The 14,899-nt window shown below is 47.3% G+C and overlaps 1 protein-coding gene across 3 annotated transcripts in view; it reads left to right on the top strand.

Annotated features, from left to right (window-relative positions):
• The window catches only part of itga9 (integrin, alpha 9), a 539,537-nt gene that overhangs the window by 117,835 nt on the left and 406,803 nt on the right, over positions 1 to 14,899 (top strand). For all 3 annotated transcript variants that reach the window (XM_085993779.1, XM_085993778.1, XM_085993777.1), the window contains exon 13: positions 4,186 to 4,231. In XM_085993779.1, coding sequence (XP_085849905.1) covers positions 4,186 to 4,231 — 46 coding nt within the window. The remainder of the gene's footprint in view (positions 1 to 4,185; positions 4,232 to 14,899) is intronic.

Below are 14,899 nucleotides of genomic sequence, written 5' to 3'. Positions count from 1 at the left end.
CTCAATACCATATTCCCGCTCTCTCCCCATACCCCTTGATGCCTTTTGTGTCGAGAAATACATTAGACTGTTTTTTGCGAATTGTACCTCTGTCACTAAAAGCCATCAAAACATGCATGTGAATGAAAATACTGCACATTTGTTAATAGTACATGCACAGAAATGACAAGCTTGTTTGGCCAGACTATATTGGCTCTTTAAAATCTCAGTCATATTAATATCTGTATGGGTAAAAGTCACGAACAACACAGGTTCTGAACTCGTTCTAATTACCTTGTTTAATAAGGAAATTTTGACAATGGCCCAGAAATTCGGGTCAGGGGCTTCCCGCGGGTGCAAGCCCCCGATCTGCACTTACCTTGCGCGCCGGCCGTTGAGCTGTGGGCCCGCGTGGAATTCCGATCCGGGGCCTGGTCCAGCTGCCGGCGCGCAGTGCCTGCGTATCCCAGGGGCGCAGTTAGTTCAAAGCGTCCTCTGGGATCACGTGGGCCATGGGGAGCCAATCAGAGCAGGGAATGCTCCTTTCATAAGTCTGACAGGAAGTGCTGTCAAGACTTCTAAATACTACGGCCCCAAAATAGCACTAAATCTTCAAATAATTTTTTTAAATCGTATTTTTTAAATAAACTATAAATTACATGAAATAACTATTTTAAACAATAATTTAAATTTTTGAAAAAAATAATTTTATTTTCTAACGGGGCTAAAAATAAACTTACCTTGCTTTAAAGTATTTTAAAATAATAAACCTGTGGAAAAAATGTTTTAATTTTAATTAATTCACCACTTACCTTGTAAAAAGCAGGCCTTACGCCTGCTTTTTATATTTCTAACTTCTGCAGGCTTACCCTCCCGGGAAAACCTGTAAAAAAAAAAAAAAAAAAACTAAGTTTGATGCGCACGCGCTGCCTCTCCCGCGCACGCGTTCGACCTCTGAACCTCTTCGTTCAGAGGAACAGAAGTGCCGGTTTCCCGTGCATGCAGGAAACCGGCATTTCCATTGAGCCTACGGGTGAGTACCCCGTGCGTACTCACCCATTGAGACCCGAATTTCTGGGCCAATAAGTTGTAAAGAATACACTGAGGTACAATGAGCATTGAGGTCAAACAGAAATGAATACCACAACATTAGGCAACTTAATGGTCTAATTCCGCATTTATTCACAATTATAGAGGTAACAGTTCCACTGCACCCATTCCTGCCACATGTGGATTGCTGATTAGGAAACTGCAATCCCTGTGATTTTGTGTACATTAACTTTAATGGATGCAAAATCATGGGCTGATGGGCACAGTGTCTCAGGTTTCAGGTGTGCCGTTCACTTGACCCCCTCCTATTTCTCATCTACATGCTGCCCCTTGCCGTCATAATCCGAAAACATAGTGTCAGTTTCCACATGTACGCTGATGACACCCAGCTCTACCTCACTACAACTTCTCTCGACCCCTCCATGGTCTCGAAATTGTCAGACTGCTTGTCCGACATTCAGTTCTGGATGAACAAAAATTTTCTTCTGTTAAATATTGGGAAGACCGAAGCCATTGTTTCGATCCCCGCCACAAACTCCGTTCCCTAGCCACTGACTCCATCCCTCTCCCTAACATCTGTCTGAGGCTGAACCACACTGTTCGCAACCTTGGTGTCATATTTGACCCTGAACTGAGCTTCTGAGCACATATCCACGGCAAAACTAAGACCACCTATTTCCACCTCCGTAAGATCGCCCGTCTCCACCCTTGCCTCAGCTCATCCGCTGCTGAAACCCTCATCCGCTGCCTTTGTTACTTCTAGACTTGACTATTCCAATGCACTCCTGGCTGGCCTCCCACATTCCACCCTACGTAAACTTGAGGTCATCCAAAACTCGGCTGCCCGTGCCCTAACTCGCACCGAGTCCCGTTCACCCATCACCCCGGCTCGCTGACCTACACTGGCTCCCGGTTAAGCAACGCCTCGATTTCAAAATTCTCATCCTTGTTTTCAAATCCCTCCATGGCCTCGCCCCTCCCTATCTCTGTAATCTCCTTCAGCCCCACAACCCCCCGAGATATCTGCGCTCCTCTAATTCTGCCCTCTTGAGCATCACTGATTATAATCGCTCAACCTTCTGTTGCCGAGGCCCTAAGCTCTGGAATTCCCTCCCTAAACCTCTCCGCCTCGCTACCTCTCTTTCCTCCTTTAAGATGCTCCTTATAACCTACCTCTTTGACCAAGCTTTTGGTCACCTGCCCTAATTTCTCCTTATGTGGATCGGTGTCAAATTTTTTGTCTTATAATACTCCTGTGAAGCGCCTTGGGACGTTTTACTACGTTAAAGGTGCTATATACAGTAAACTCTTGTTTAAACGGCACTTTATCATCCGGAATACTTTAATAACCGGCAAAAAAACAACACCCCAGTAACCGGTGATCTTGCCGAATCGATCCATTTAATGGAACATTCTGTAGGTGAGTACCCAATTATACAGTACATTTCTTGATTTTTTTATTTTTGTTTGCGTTAAAAATTGCCTTGGTAGGTATAACCCTCTGTTATCCAGAGTTTTTCATCAACCGGCGCCTCCTGGTCCCATAGGTGCCGGGTAAGAAAGAGTTTACTGTATATAGAAGTTATATATTTACCTGTTTTACCTCTTTTTGCATCACTGTCTGAAATGCTCAGTACAACAACATTTTTGGGGATATTAGTATGCATTTCACATTTGATCCCTTCCTCTCCTTTTGAAAATTACACTCCACTTCACTTTCAGGCATCCCTGTATTGCACACAATTCCCTGATAAGGTGGCTAAGTCATCATCGGTATGTTGTTGATATGTGTCCCAGCGCACGACGGGAGAAGGTGAAATGAAATCTTTGTCTCTAAATCATTGGACCTCCTCGATTATATTACAGCCTAACAACAAATGAGTCATTTGTTAACTAACGTAGGGAGGAGTTATGATGAAGTCGCGCTTTCGGTGTCGAGCCTCCCGATGTCCCGTCAGGTTGTGAGGTTCTGTCTGGGAGTGTGATACCCTTTATGTGTATACTTTATTTTCACTCCCCTGTATAATGATCCACTGAATTTTCAGTGGCGTTTTGGTAAGACATTTACCTGTTTTGCATCACTTACTAAGTCTGTCTGAAATGCTCAGCACTTCAACATTTTGGGGGATATTAGTATGCATTTCACATTTAAGATCTTCCCCATCTTTTGTAAATTACACTCCCCTTTGCTTTCAGGCATCCCTGTGTTGCACACAATTGCCTGATCAGGTGACCATCAGTATTAACTAGCCACTATTATGTGTACAGAAACAATTTGGGTTGACCTGGCCCGAGATTTTCACCTACCTCACCCATGGGTAAGGCTCCCCTGGTCATCACCACCCCCTTATGTCAGGATTAAACCAGGATCTCTCTCTATGGAGAATCCCAGATACAAACCCTCATCTTACACTAGCACACTGCATTGTGGAATGGTATCAGTGTCATCAGGACAGGAGTAGGCTCTTCAGCCCCTCGAGCCTGTTCTGCCAATCAATTCGATCATGGCTGATTTGTACCTCAAATCCATCTTTGCTCCATATCCCTTAGTACCCTTACCTAACAAAAACATATCAATCCCAGTCTTGAAAAGTTAAATTGTCCCAGCATCCACAGCCTTTTGAGAGAGTTCCAGATTTCTATTACCCTTTGTGTAAAAAAAAAATGCTTCCTGATTTCACTGATCAATGAGCAAGCTCTAATTTTAAGATAACACCCCCTTGTTCTGGATTCTTCCACCAAATGAAATAGCTTCTCTGTATCTAGCCTGTCAAATCCTTTTGTCATTTTAAAGTCTTCAATTAGATCACCCCTCAACCTTTTAAACTCAAGGGAAATACAAACCAACTTTATGCAACCTGTCCTTATAATTTAATCCTTTACACCCTGGTATCATTCTGGTGAATCTGCCTTGTATCCCATCCAAAGCTAATATACATTTCCTGAGACCTGGTACCCACAACTGAACACCGTACCCCAGATGGGGTCTGACCAAGGTATCCTTGAAGAAAAAAGACATGAAAAATTCTCAAGGCGTTTATAGTTTCATAGTGGTTCAGTAAAAAATAATTGCGTAACTGGCAAAATGGAAAACGTTCTCATGAGGAAAACTAGCTGTGGCTTGGTAAATTATCAACATGTCTCTTTTCCCACCAGATGTAACCATTGGCGCTTTCATGTCCGACAGTGTGGTCCTACTGAGGTAAGAACAGTTTGTTTCTTACTGTAGTCTGACGTCTCTTTGAATCAATATTGTATAGACGTGTGTGTGCAAACTCTGTCAGATTGGACTTTGGTTGTTGAGTTGTGTTTTAAAATCAGCTTCTTACAAGAAGAAAAAAAATTGAAAATCTGAAACACAAATGGATAATGCTGGAAATATGCAGCAGGTTTGTCAGCCTCCAGAAAGGGAAAAGACTCTTCGTCAGAATAGTTCCCGTTAAAGGTTACAGCCAAAACATTCTTTGTTCTTTACATTGGACACTTTCTCCTTGGTGGGATTTTCTGTGCACATAATGCTGCATTTAACCAGTAACTGCACAATGTAATTCATTGTATGTGCAACAGGATGTTTCTGAGAGATGTGATAAGGATGTACATTCTCCCTGCCCTCTCTATCTCCCTCTCTTTCTGTCTCTCTGGGGCACGTTGGGGGCGGGACTGCTGCTTGTTGGGTTTTAGTCCCGCCTCCCTCGACGTCCATCCAACCCACGCTATTTTCCCTTGATTGATGTTATTAAACCCGCTCAGCAGGCCAATTAAAGGAAAGCCGATTACAGGTGACATCAGCGAGTGACGTTTCATCTGTCAAGAGCTTTTGACAGATGAATTGTCATCGTTTGAGAGCTTTGTGAAGCTGTCGAACACTGACAATCTGTCTTCTAAGTTGAGACCTGGGACTCAGGCTCACTTAGAGATCTATCCTGAGCAGAAAGCAGAAGGCTGCAGCTTTTGACAGCTCAGCGGCCATTCTGCTTTCTCTGCCGGTGAGATGAGAGACTCCTGAGACCTGAAAGGTTGAAGCCTGGAGGAAGAAGCAAAGGTAAGTAAAGCTTTTAAAACACTTAAAACTCACCTCACACATTTACCTCTGCACACATGCACCCATCACTCACCTGCACGCTGGACATCTCGGCCCCTCCGACCCCCGCAGACCGACGGCCCGCCTCGCTGACCCTGGCGAGATTCGGAGCCGTCGGGAAGCCCACACTTCAGGGCTCAAAATAGGGATCAGCCAAAAAACTGCCTGTTAACTACCTGTTAACAGGCAGTTAATTGGCACTAATCCCCTTCCCGCCTCGAGGAGACGGGACCCGGTGCGGGTCGGGTACCCGCCTCCTGGGAAGCTGGTACGGAGGCGGGTTGGGGGCGGGATGGGTACCCGCTCCCAGATTCTGTCATTTTCCCGGCAGTCCCGCCTCCCCAGTGCTGGCAAAACCGCCCCCTCTGTCTCTGATGTGTGTGTCGCTCTCTCTCTTTATTGCTGTCTGTCTGACCCACTCCCTCCCATTTTATATTTCTGGACCACACCAGTGCAACATGAAATCATGGATATTAGGGAGGCCATGGTCAGGCGTTGAACTATTTTTCTTTTTGTGTCAGCATTCTCCGTAGAAGGTAGAATAATTACGACGTAAAAAGAAACGGTTAATTTATAAGGAACAAGCATGAGCAGTTTTGTGAGTTTTCAAAGAAAAGCTTATTGAAATTTCCATTCTGAGCACGTCAAAATAGATGCAATTGCCATATCCACCCAGCCACAGAACAGTGCAGCTAAAACAGAAATCAATATCAATTATTTATACTGAGGACATGAGGTCAGGAATCTTAGTAAATCCTCACCCCATGTCCTTTTAGAAAGCCCACATCAATTTTTTAAATGCAGCTTGTTATAAATCTCATCATCAAGAAACTACTCATGAAATAACACTGGACGGCCAGCTGGTGGCGCCATCCAAGGAGTATAAATACTCGGGCGTGGGCCCCAACTATCCAGGGACATTTTGTAAGACAAGGAGCTAGTGAAATACAACTAGACCTCCATGTTCTGAAACAAGTTGATTAAAGACTTGCTTTATGCTCACACCAAGTGTGTAGTGAGTTTTATTACGTCAGAGCCCATCTGGATAAGGCTCATCCATTGGTGATTGTATCTTTCAGCGCTGGCCCTGAAGGATAAGAGTGTATGTTCTCCGCTGTGCAAAGTTAAAGACAGATTCTTTCGCTGTTGGCCTTGGCTCAGTTGAAAGCAGTCCTGCTGAGCCAACAGCTGTGGGTTCAAGCCCCCAGTCCAGGACTTGACCACATAATCCAGGCTGACACTCGACTGCAGCACCGAGGGAGTCGGAGGTGCCGTCTTTCAGATCAGACGTTAAACCGAGGCCCTGTCTGCCCCCTCAGGTGGACGTAATAGATCCCAAGGCCACTATTAGAAACATAGAAGATAGGAGCAGGAGTAGGCCATTCGGCCCCTCGAGCCTGCTCCGCCATTCAATGCGATCATGGCTGATCATCCAAACTCAGTACCCTGTCCCTGCTTTCTCCACACACCCCTTGACCCCTTTAGCCTTAAGAAATATATCTAACTCCTTCTTGAATATTGAAAGAAGAGCAAGAGACTACTCCTGGTGTCCTCACCAATGTTTATCTCAACCAGTATCACCAAAACAGGTTGTTCATCTTACTACGAGTAGGCAGATTGTGACGTCAGTCAGCGTGCAATACTGATTTGACGCACGACCTCCCATTTTAGACATTGCCGTTCCAATCAACGCCCTCTCCTAAACATGCACAGCTGAACATGCGTTCGGCTGCATGCGGGACCCCCCCCTCCACCAGCGCTATTTAACAGGATACATCCAACTGGTAGGTCAGTTGATTTTTTTCTCTCGTACTGGCTCTTGCAGAGTTTATATCAATACTGGCTTACTGGAAGACATTTACAAAGTGCTGCTTGATGTTGGGAAGGTGTTGGCTGCTGAGTACACCACTTGCTCCCAGTCATGGGGGCTCTACTTGCAGTCCCCCTCACGCTGCAGCATGACAGGGAGCTGGAGCAGAGGCAGCAAAGACAGGCTGCTTGCAGTGGGATGGGGAGCAGGGCTCTCAGCAGGTTGCTTTACCCACCTAGGGTCTTCAGGGAGCACTTCTCCTACCTGCACCTAAGCCAGGAGCAGTGTATACCAAGGAGGTGGTCACAGAACTCTGCCAGCTCTTGGAACCAGACCTGCAGCCTCAGAGCAGGATGATGACAGTGCTGCCAGTGGCCCTCGAGGTGACCGTGGCCCAAATGTTTTCGCCAGCGCGCCCTTCCAGGTCGGAACAGGCGACGCAGCAAACATCTCGCAGTTCGCCCTCCGTCGCTGCATCCGGGAGGTCACAGAGGCTCTCTACTCCAGGAGAAGGGACTTCATTGTCTGCTCTCTGAACAGCGAGAAGCAGGAGGAGTGCGCACATGGTTTTGCCAGGATATCAGATTTCCCCATGGTGCAGGGCGCCATCGATTGCACACACTGATGGCGAAATATACCGTAACCGCAAAGGCTACAACTCTCTTAAGGTGCAGTTGGTGTGCAATCGCGCCCAGCACATCATAATGGAGAATGCCCGGTACCCTGGCAGCATTCATGATGCCTTCATACTGCGCCAGTCCACTGTGCCAGCAATCTTCCAGCCACCACGTCGATCCCGAGGGTGGCTGCTCGGAGACGAGGACTATCCACTCTACACCTGGCTGCTGACACCCCTCCACAACCACACCACTTGTGGCCAGCAATCGTATAATGACATCCATGCTGCCATGAGGAACCTCATCGAGCAGGGTGCTGTAGCAACGGTTCCGCTGCTTTGGCCGCTCGGGAGGAGCTCTTTAGTAATCGCCCGATTGGGTGTCCCAATTCGTGATGCTCTGCTGCATCCTCTGCAACTTGGCAACATGAGGCGCAGTCCTTGCCACCACAGGTTCCACAATCACCTCAGGAGGAGGAAGAGGGGGAGGAGGCAACCTGCAAATCAACGTTCCTGATGGGCTGTCCATGAGCGCATCACGAAACTCCGGTTCCCCTGACTGAAACCCCAGATCCCCGTTGCTCAACACTTCCTCACCTTACCATCCCTCTGTCCTGGAATATCTCAGAGTCCTCTTGGGCACAATGCTGAAATGAAAGCCACCACAAAACAAACATTCCAAACAAAACTTATAAATGAATAATTCCAGTATAACATTACAAAATCAACGAATCACCGTTGTGCATTCCCTTAGTGTCAATCTTTTGTGTGCCTTTGTCTGTCCAAGTGCTCCTACGCAGTGCTACCCCAGTAGCTTCAGCATGGTTGATGGAAGGTTGCTGACATTCAGTGAGGAACACTGCAGACGGCCTTACAGGATGACCTCGAATAACCCTGGACCTAGAAGGCCCGGCTGTAGACTGCACCACCTCGGCATGGGTGGCAGCGGTCTGGGCTGGCTGGATGACAGGCAACTGCAATGGCACTGGTGGAAGTACGAATGCTGTCATCCTGAGAGAGGACAGCAGGTTCTTGCTCCACGCAGCCACTACCGCTCTCCCGTTGTGGCGTCTCAGTATTCCAAGCCATCTGTTGGAGCACAGATTGCTGGACTGCTGTGACACCCTGCAAGCCCCTTTCCTGATGGCCTGCATCCTAGGGTCTTAAAAGAAGTGGCTGCGAGATAGTGGATGCATTGGTTGTAATCTACCAAAATTCCCTGGATTCTAGTGAGGTCCCAGAAGATTGGAAAACTGCAAATGTAACACCCCTATTCAAGAAAGGAGGGAGACAGAACGCTGGAAACTATAGGTCAGTTAGCCTAACATCTGTTATTGGGAAAATGCTGGAGTTTATTATTAAGGAAGTAGTAGCAGGACATTTAGAAAATCATAATACAGTCAAGCAGAGTCAACACGGTTTTATGAAAGGGAAATCATGTTTGACAAATTTGCTAGAGTTCTTTGAGGAGGTAACGAGCAGGGTGGATAAAGGGGAACCAGTAGATGTAGTGTATTTGGATTTCCAGAAGGCATTCGATGAGGTGCCACACAAAAGGTTACTGCACAAGATAAGAGCTCATGGGGTTGGGGGTAATATATTAGCATGGATAGAGAATTGGCTAACTAACAGAAAGCAGAGAGTCGGGATAAATGGGTCATTTTCAGATTGGCAAACTGTAACTAGTGGGGAGCCGCAGGGATCAGTGCTGGACCCTCAGCTGTTTACAGTCTATATTAATGACTTGGATGAAGGGACCGAGTGTAATGTAGCCAAATTTGCTGTGACATTTTGTCGGTGACATTTTTGCACCACGCATTCTGAGAGAGTGAGAGAGAGAGAGACTTATGGAGAGATTCAACTCTGTGTGAAGGAGTTTTGGGTACTGAGCAGCACTTTGCAGGTTCATTTTGATTTGACCTTCCTTGCATCAATTTAGAAGAGACTATGGGGGCTGCACTCTGAGCTCTTTCCCTGGGCCTCTCCATTGTTCTTTCCAGCAGATTTGATGTACAGGTCTCTCCAGGCCGAGATTCAAGGCTGCAATGAGCAGGGTGTGGATGGAGAGCAAAATCAACCCTCCCCTTTAAGAACTGGCCGGCGCCAGTGTGTCTGTGTTCCATTGCTGACTGACATCACATGAGCTTCGCCAGCGCTCTGAGGTAGCGCCTCGCTCCTCGGCGTTAGCGCCTTAAGACAGGTGTGAAGCGCCTGATTTAGCGCTCCAATCACCTCCAGGGGCGATAGAAGCCAAGTTTGCAGTCGGAGGCGATAATTAGCGCCAGGCGCTAAACTTTGCGCCCGGACGATAATTGCGCCTCAAACGGGACGATACCGAATTTCTCCCCCCTTTGTCCCTTCCTGTTACACTCTGCTTATCTTTATCCAAATTGCTGCACTGTCCTCTTTAGATTTATACACCTCCCCTCACCTGAACCCTCCCTCCCCCACCTTTCTTTTTAGTTTAAAGCCCTATCTACAGCTCTAGTTATTCGATTCACCAGGACACTAGTCCCAGCCCGGTTTAAGTAGAACCCATCCCAACGGAATAGCTCCCTCTTTCCCCAGCACTGTGTCAATCCCAGCTTCTCCAGTCTCACCACATAAATGAAGTCCTTCATCCCAGGTACTGTTCTGGTAAATCTCCTCTGCACTCTCTCCAAAGCCTTTTAATTCTAATTTTAATTATGAGCCACATTTCCAGACTAGACCATTTTTTCAGGTATTCAAAGGACAAGACAATATTTTTATAAAGATTCTATATTACTTATTTCTGGCGACTTTCATTTATTTTAATTTAAGAAGTGCTTAGTGATCGTAAATAAGCCTCTTGACGAATCAGCAGGTTTTGGAAAAGTCAAATTAAAAAGAATAAGAAATTTTAAAAAACTGCAAATGCTGGAAATCCGACCGAAAAACAGAAAATGGCGGAAATACTCAGCATGTCCGTCAGCATCTGTGAAATAAAAAGACAGGTTGTTGGCAGTTTGAGCTATGGTTCCTTCGTGAGAACTGTTCTTTTAATTTTCAGTTCTCACGAAGGGTTCGCACCTCGAATGATAACTTGTGACCTGCTGTCATATTTCCGCATTTTCTGTTTCTTTTTGGATAAGTGTTATTAATTGCCCTTTCAACTTTATGTATCGCCTCATGCTTAAGGGTTTCCTCCTCTTCCCATTATTGTCTGCTGGAGGCTCTATGCAGCCATTTTAACTGTCTGCAGCCAGTGTTCCCTTTAATGTAATTTCTGGATGTGCAGCTATTCAAAATACCGCGTATGCGCGAACTTTCCTATTTAAGCGCCGGTGAGGCAGCTGCGCGGGAGCTGTCGAGCGTTGCGCGGCCACGCAGCTTAAAGGAAACGCTGCTCACGATGCGGTCTCCTCTACATTGGGGACTCCAAACGCAGATTGGGTGACCGCTTTGCGGAACACCTCCATTCAGTCTGTAAGGGTGGCGCCGAGCTTCCGGTCGCCTGTCATTTTAATTCACCGCCCCATTCCCACTCAGACCTCACTGTACTCAGGCTCTTGCATTGTTCCACGGAAGCTCAACGTAAACTCGAGGAACAGCACCTCATCTTCCGATTAGGCACCTTACAGCCTTCCGGACTCAATATCGAGTTCAACAATTTCAGATCATAACCTCGGCCCCTATTACATTTTTTCATGTATTTTTTATCCACACCTTTGTTTTGGCCCTTCCCCCTTTTTTTTCTCTCTCCCACATGGCAGCTGTCTCCCATTCTGCCAGCGCATTTCACACCTAATCTAGAGCCGTCTTTTGTCTCCACTAGTCCTATCACCATCTCGTCTCATTTTGAATACCTCTTAATGCCCTAGAAATTCGGTGGCGCCCCGTTTGGGGCGCCAAGCTCGCCTGGGTGCCGGAATTACCGCTCCGGGCGGAGCCGCTTGCGCCAGCCGGAAATTCAGTTTCAGCGCCCCAAATGGAAGCGGGGCGCTGCTCGAGGCACCCCGCTTCCCTCTTGGGGCGCTGCAACTGAATATCGCAGCGCACCATGCCGCAGCGCCACATGCTGCGGCACGGTACGCTGTGGTACTGCAGGCCTTCCTCCCCTTCTTAAAGGGGAGGGGCCTGCACCAGCGCGATCGGAGATCGCGAATGCCGGCAAAAGAGCCCGGCACCGAGGAGAAGTGCCGGGCACTTGGGACACAGCCGGCACTGCCCGGGGGGGGGGGGGCTCAGGAGGCCGGGGACAGCGGCACGAGGAGGTGCTGGCAGGCGGCCAGCGAAAAAAATGGCCGCCCCGCACCTCCCCTTTAATTAGCGCCACTACCGCTGCAGGTAGGCCCCCCTGAACCAGTCGCAAATTGCGACTGGCGTTACAGCGGGGGGCGTGACCAAATATCGCGATCGGGGCGGTAGCGGGGCGCTGCACACACCGATGACGTCATCGGTGGTGGCGCAGCGCTACAGGCTAATGCCGCCATTAGCGCCCCGCTAAATTTCGCGGGAGGCATGGCCAGTGGCGCTAAACCCACTAAGTGCCCTCTTTGGGCGCTAACTGGTGGCGCAGCCCACCGAATTTCTAGGCCATTGTCTCTTCACTTCTCATTTGTTCTCTCCCTGCCCCCAAACTGGCCTTTTAATTTGTTTCATTTCCTGTGCTTCTTCAGTCTTGACGAAGGGTTTCGACCTGAAACGTTGACTCTATTTCTCTCTCCACGGATGTTGCCTGGCCTGCTGAGATTTTCCAGCATTTTCTGTTGTTATTTCGGATTTCCAGCATCCGCAGTATTTTGCTATCTTAAAGGAAACATTGTCTGCAGCGACCCCTGGGACACCACTTGAGTGTTTAAGGTGCAACCACTTTAAAAGGACCTTCAACTAATAGGCTAAGTGATATCAGTTTGGTTGAGTAGGTCAACTTTATTTCCTCTTCATCCTTCCCAGAGGATCTAACCCGTTCAGGGGGTATCCTAATTCCCCTGAGAAATAATTTTAATGGTTTGCAAATCTTTGAAAATGCACAATTTGATTTGGCAGTTGACCATGATTGATGAATAATTTTTAGAGAGTCAGTTCTTCCGTATAATTAAATGGAGACGCCTCCATCTTGGAAGGACAAATTCTATAATATTTATCATATGATTAGAACTGAGAGGAATAAATCTATCTAGATCCCGAGTTAAATTGATGTCCAAATATTGTGTGTGATGCCTTGACCACTGAAATGGGTAGCATTGGAATGGATGGAGGCAGGCTAGATAATGAAATAACAACCATGAATTGAATTTCCTTGATGTCCAGTGTGCTATTTGTGCAGAAAGTTACACTATTCACCAGCTGATGGAGTTGTATGCAAGTTCCCTTGGTAAATTAATTTGCTTATGAAGTGGTGCGAGTTTCTGGTGCAATTATGTTCTAAAAGTGCAGTGAGCAGCTTAAGGCTCAGGAAACTTCAGTACAGAAATTGTGCAGGTTCTGTGAAGACTGAAGTATTCGCCAGAGCACTTGGGGATAGCAAAGGGCGTCCGCAGAAATTCTTTCTTCGATTGCTTGGCATTCTATCCACTTAGGGAATCTTCCACCCTCATCTGAAGTGCATCTTGTCAGAACCATGAGCGGTCTAATGATAAGGGGTAAGCCATTTAGGACTGAGATGAGGAGGAATTTCTTCACCCAGAGAGTGGTGAACCTGTGGAATTCTCTACCACAGAAGGCAGTTGAGGCCAATTCAAGAAGGAGTTAGATATATTTCTTAAGGCTAAAGGGATCAAGGGATATGGGGAGAAAGCAGGGACAGGGTACTGAGTTTGGATGATCAGCCATGATCTCATTGAATGGCGGAGCAGGCTCGAGGGGCCGAATGGCCTACTCCTGCTCCTATCTTCTATGTTTCTATGTCACAGGCTAGCTGTGCCCACAGGGCATCGTGACAGCGCAGCATCTCGCCAAAGGGCTGTGCATTTTTCGCAGGGAGACCTGCAGACCCCCCCTGGAAGAAGTGCAAGACGGGGGGGACAGATGTGCCAGGCAACACGCCACCCAGCAGTGCCAGCCTTGCTGCCTGGAGGGAGATGGCCTTGGCACTCACTACCTACACCCTCCATATAAGGACAGCACAGCAACGCCAGAAGTTGTTCAATGCCTTGACCAATGCAGGCAAGATAAGTTCCAACGCACTTTGTGCCTTTCTTCCTTGCCCATCAAGGGCACCACCCTGCCTACTCCCTGGCTGATGTTACACGGATACCCTATGGCACCTTCAAAGGATCAAGTGCTAAAAAAAAAATTAGGGCAGCGGTCACTTTCATAGCAACAGACAGAGCCTCTCTGGAGTGGAGCGAGGCTGAAAATCTTTGCAAAGAAGAGCACACAGATGTGCAGTGGTATCCTTGGACAAACACACCCTTCGAAGAGCTCCTCTGAGAGAGCCTCGAGGGACCTCTGTTTACCCATAGACATGGTGTGAAGGGTTAGTGCCTCCTCGCCTCAACGCACTACTGTTAATTCTCCTTCTCCATGAGGTATGCCCATGGAGAATGCCTTGAGGTATGCCCATGGAGAATGCCAAGAGGTATGCCCATGGAGAATGCCATACCTTTTCCAGAGTTGTTCTGAGTACATGGGAGGGCCGTAGTGACGGGGGGGCGGGCGGGGTTGAGGGGGTGCAGTCGGTTACAGAATGTTTGGCTGGATTGAGTCTATATAGCACTTTTTGGGGGGAAGGGAGGTCAACTGCAAGTCTCAATGTGCAAACCTGAGTCTGGGTTGGAAAGTGTCTGTGAAGCCAGAAATCAACAAGCGCAGTTTGGGGCCTCTTCAAGGCTCTAAAACTCTTCATTGCCACCCAAATCAGGTGATTTGGGAAGCAGCTGTGCCTGATTTCTGTCAGTCTAACTTGCCCAGAGAGCGGTAGTGGGGTAAAAGCAAGACTTTCCCAGGCCCAGCGCTAGCAGATCAGTGATGCTCCTCTGTGCTTGATTCCCGCGATCATTTTTATGGCAATAATTGGCTGTAAAGCGCTTTGGGACCTCTTGAGGTCATGAAAGGCACAACATAAATTCATTTTTCTTTTCAATAATGGTGTAAGTCCTGAAGATAGGAAGGAAATTCAGGGTCAGTGTTGCATTTGCTCCATTTACTGTCTTCCAATTGATTCCACAAATTACTTCATTAACAGATAAAGAACTTACATTCCTCAGAACATCCTAATGTCGTATTCCACTAATGGATTAGTGCAGTCACTGTTATATAGGCAAACACAGCAGACAATTTGGATTCAGCAAGGTCTCAAACAACAAATGAATGGATGGCCAGATAATTTATTTTTTGGTGATGTTCTCTCTTAGGCAGTCTCTCGGAGCCGAGGATGACTTGCTTCCACACTAGAAAT

This window comes from Somniosus microcephalus, chromosome 7, assembly GCF_052327205.1.
Source record: "Somniosus microcephalus isolate GS21.2 chromosome 7, FLI_Smic_1.0, whole genome shotgun sequence".
In the NCBI taxonomy this organism is placed as follows: domain Eukaryota; kingdom Metazoa; phylum Chordata; class Chondrichthyes; order Squaliformes; family Somniosidae; genus Somniosus; species Somniosus microcephalus.
Note: the sequence above shows the minus strand (reverse complement) of the source record. Positions and strands in the feature narration are given on the sequence as shown.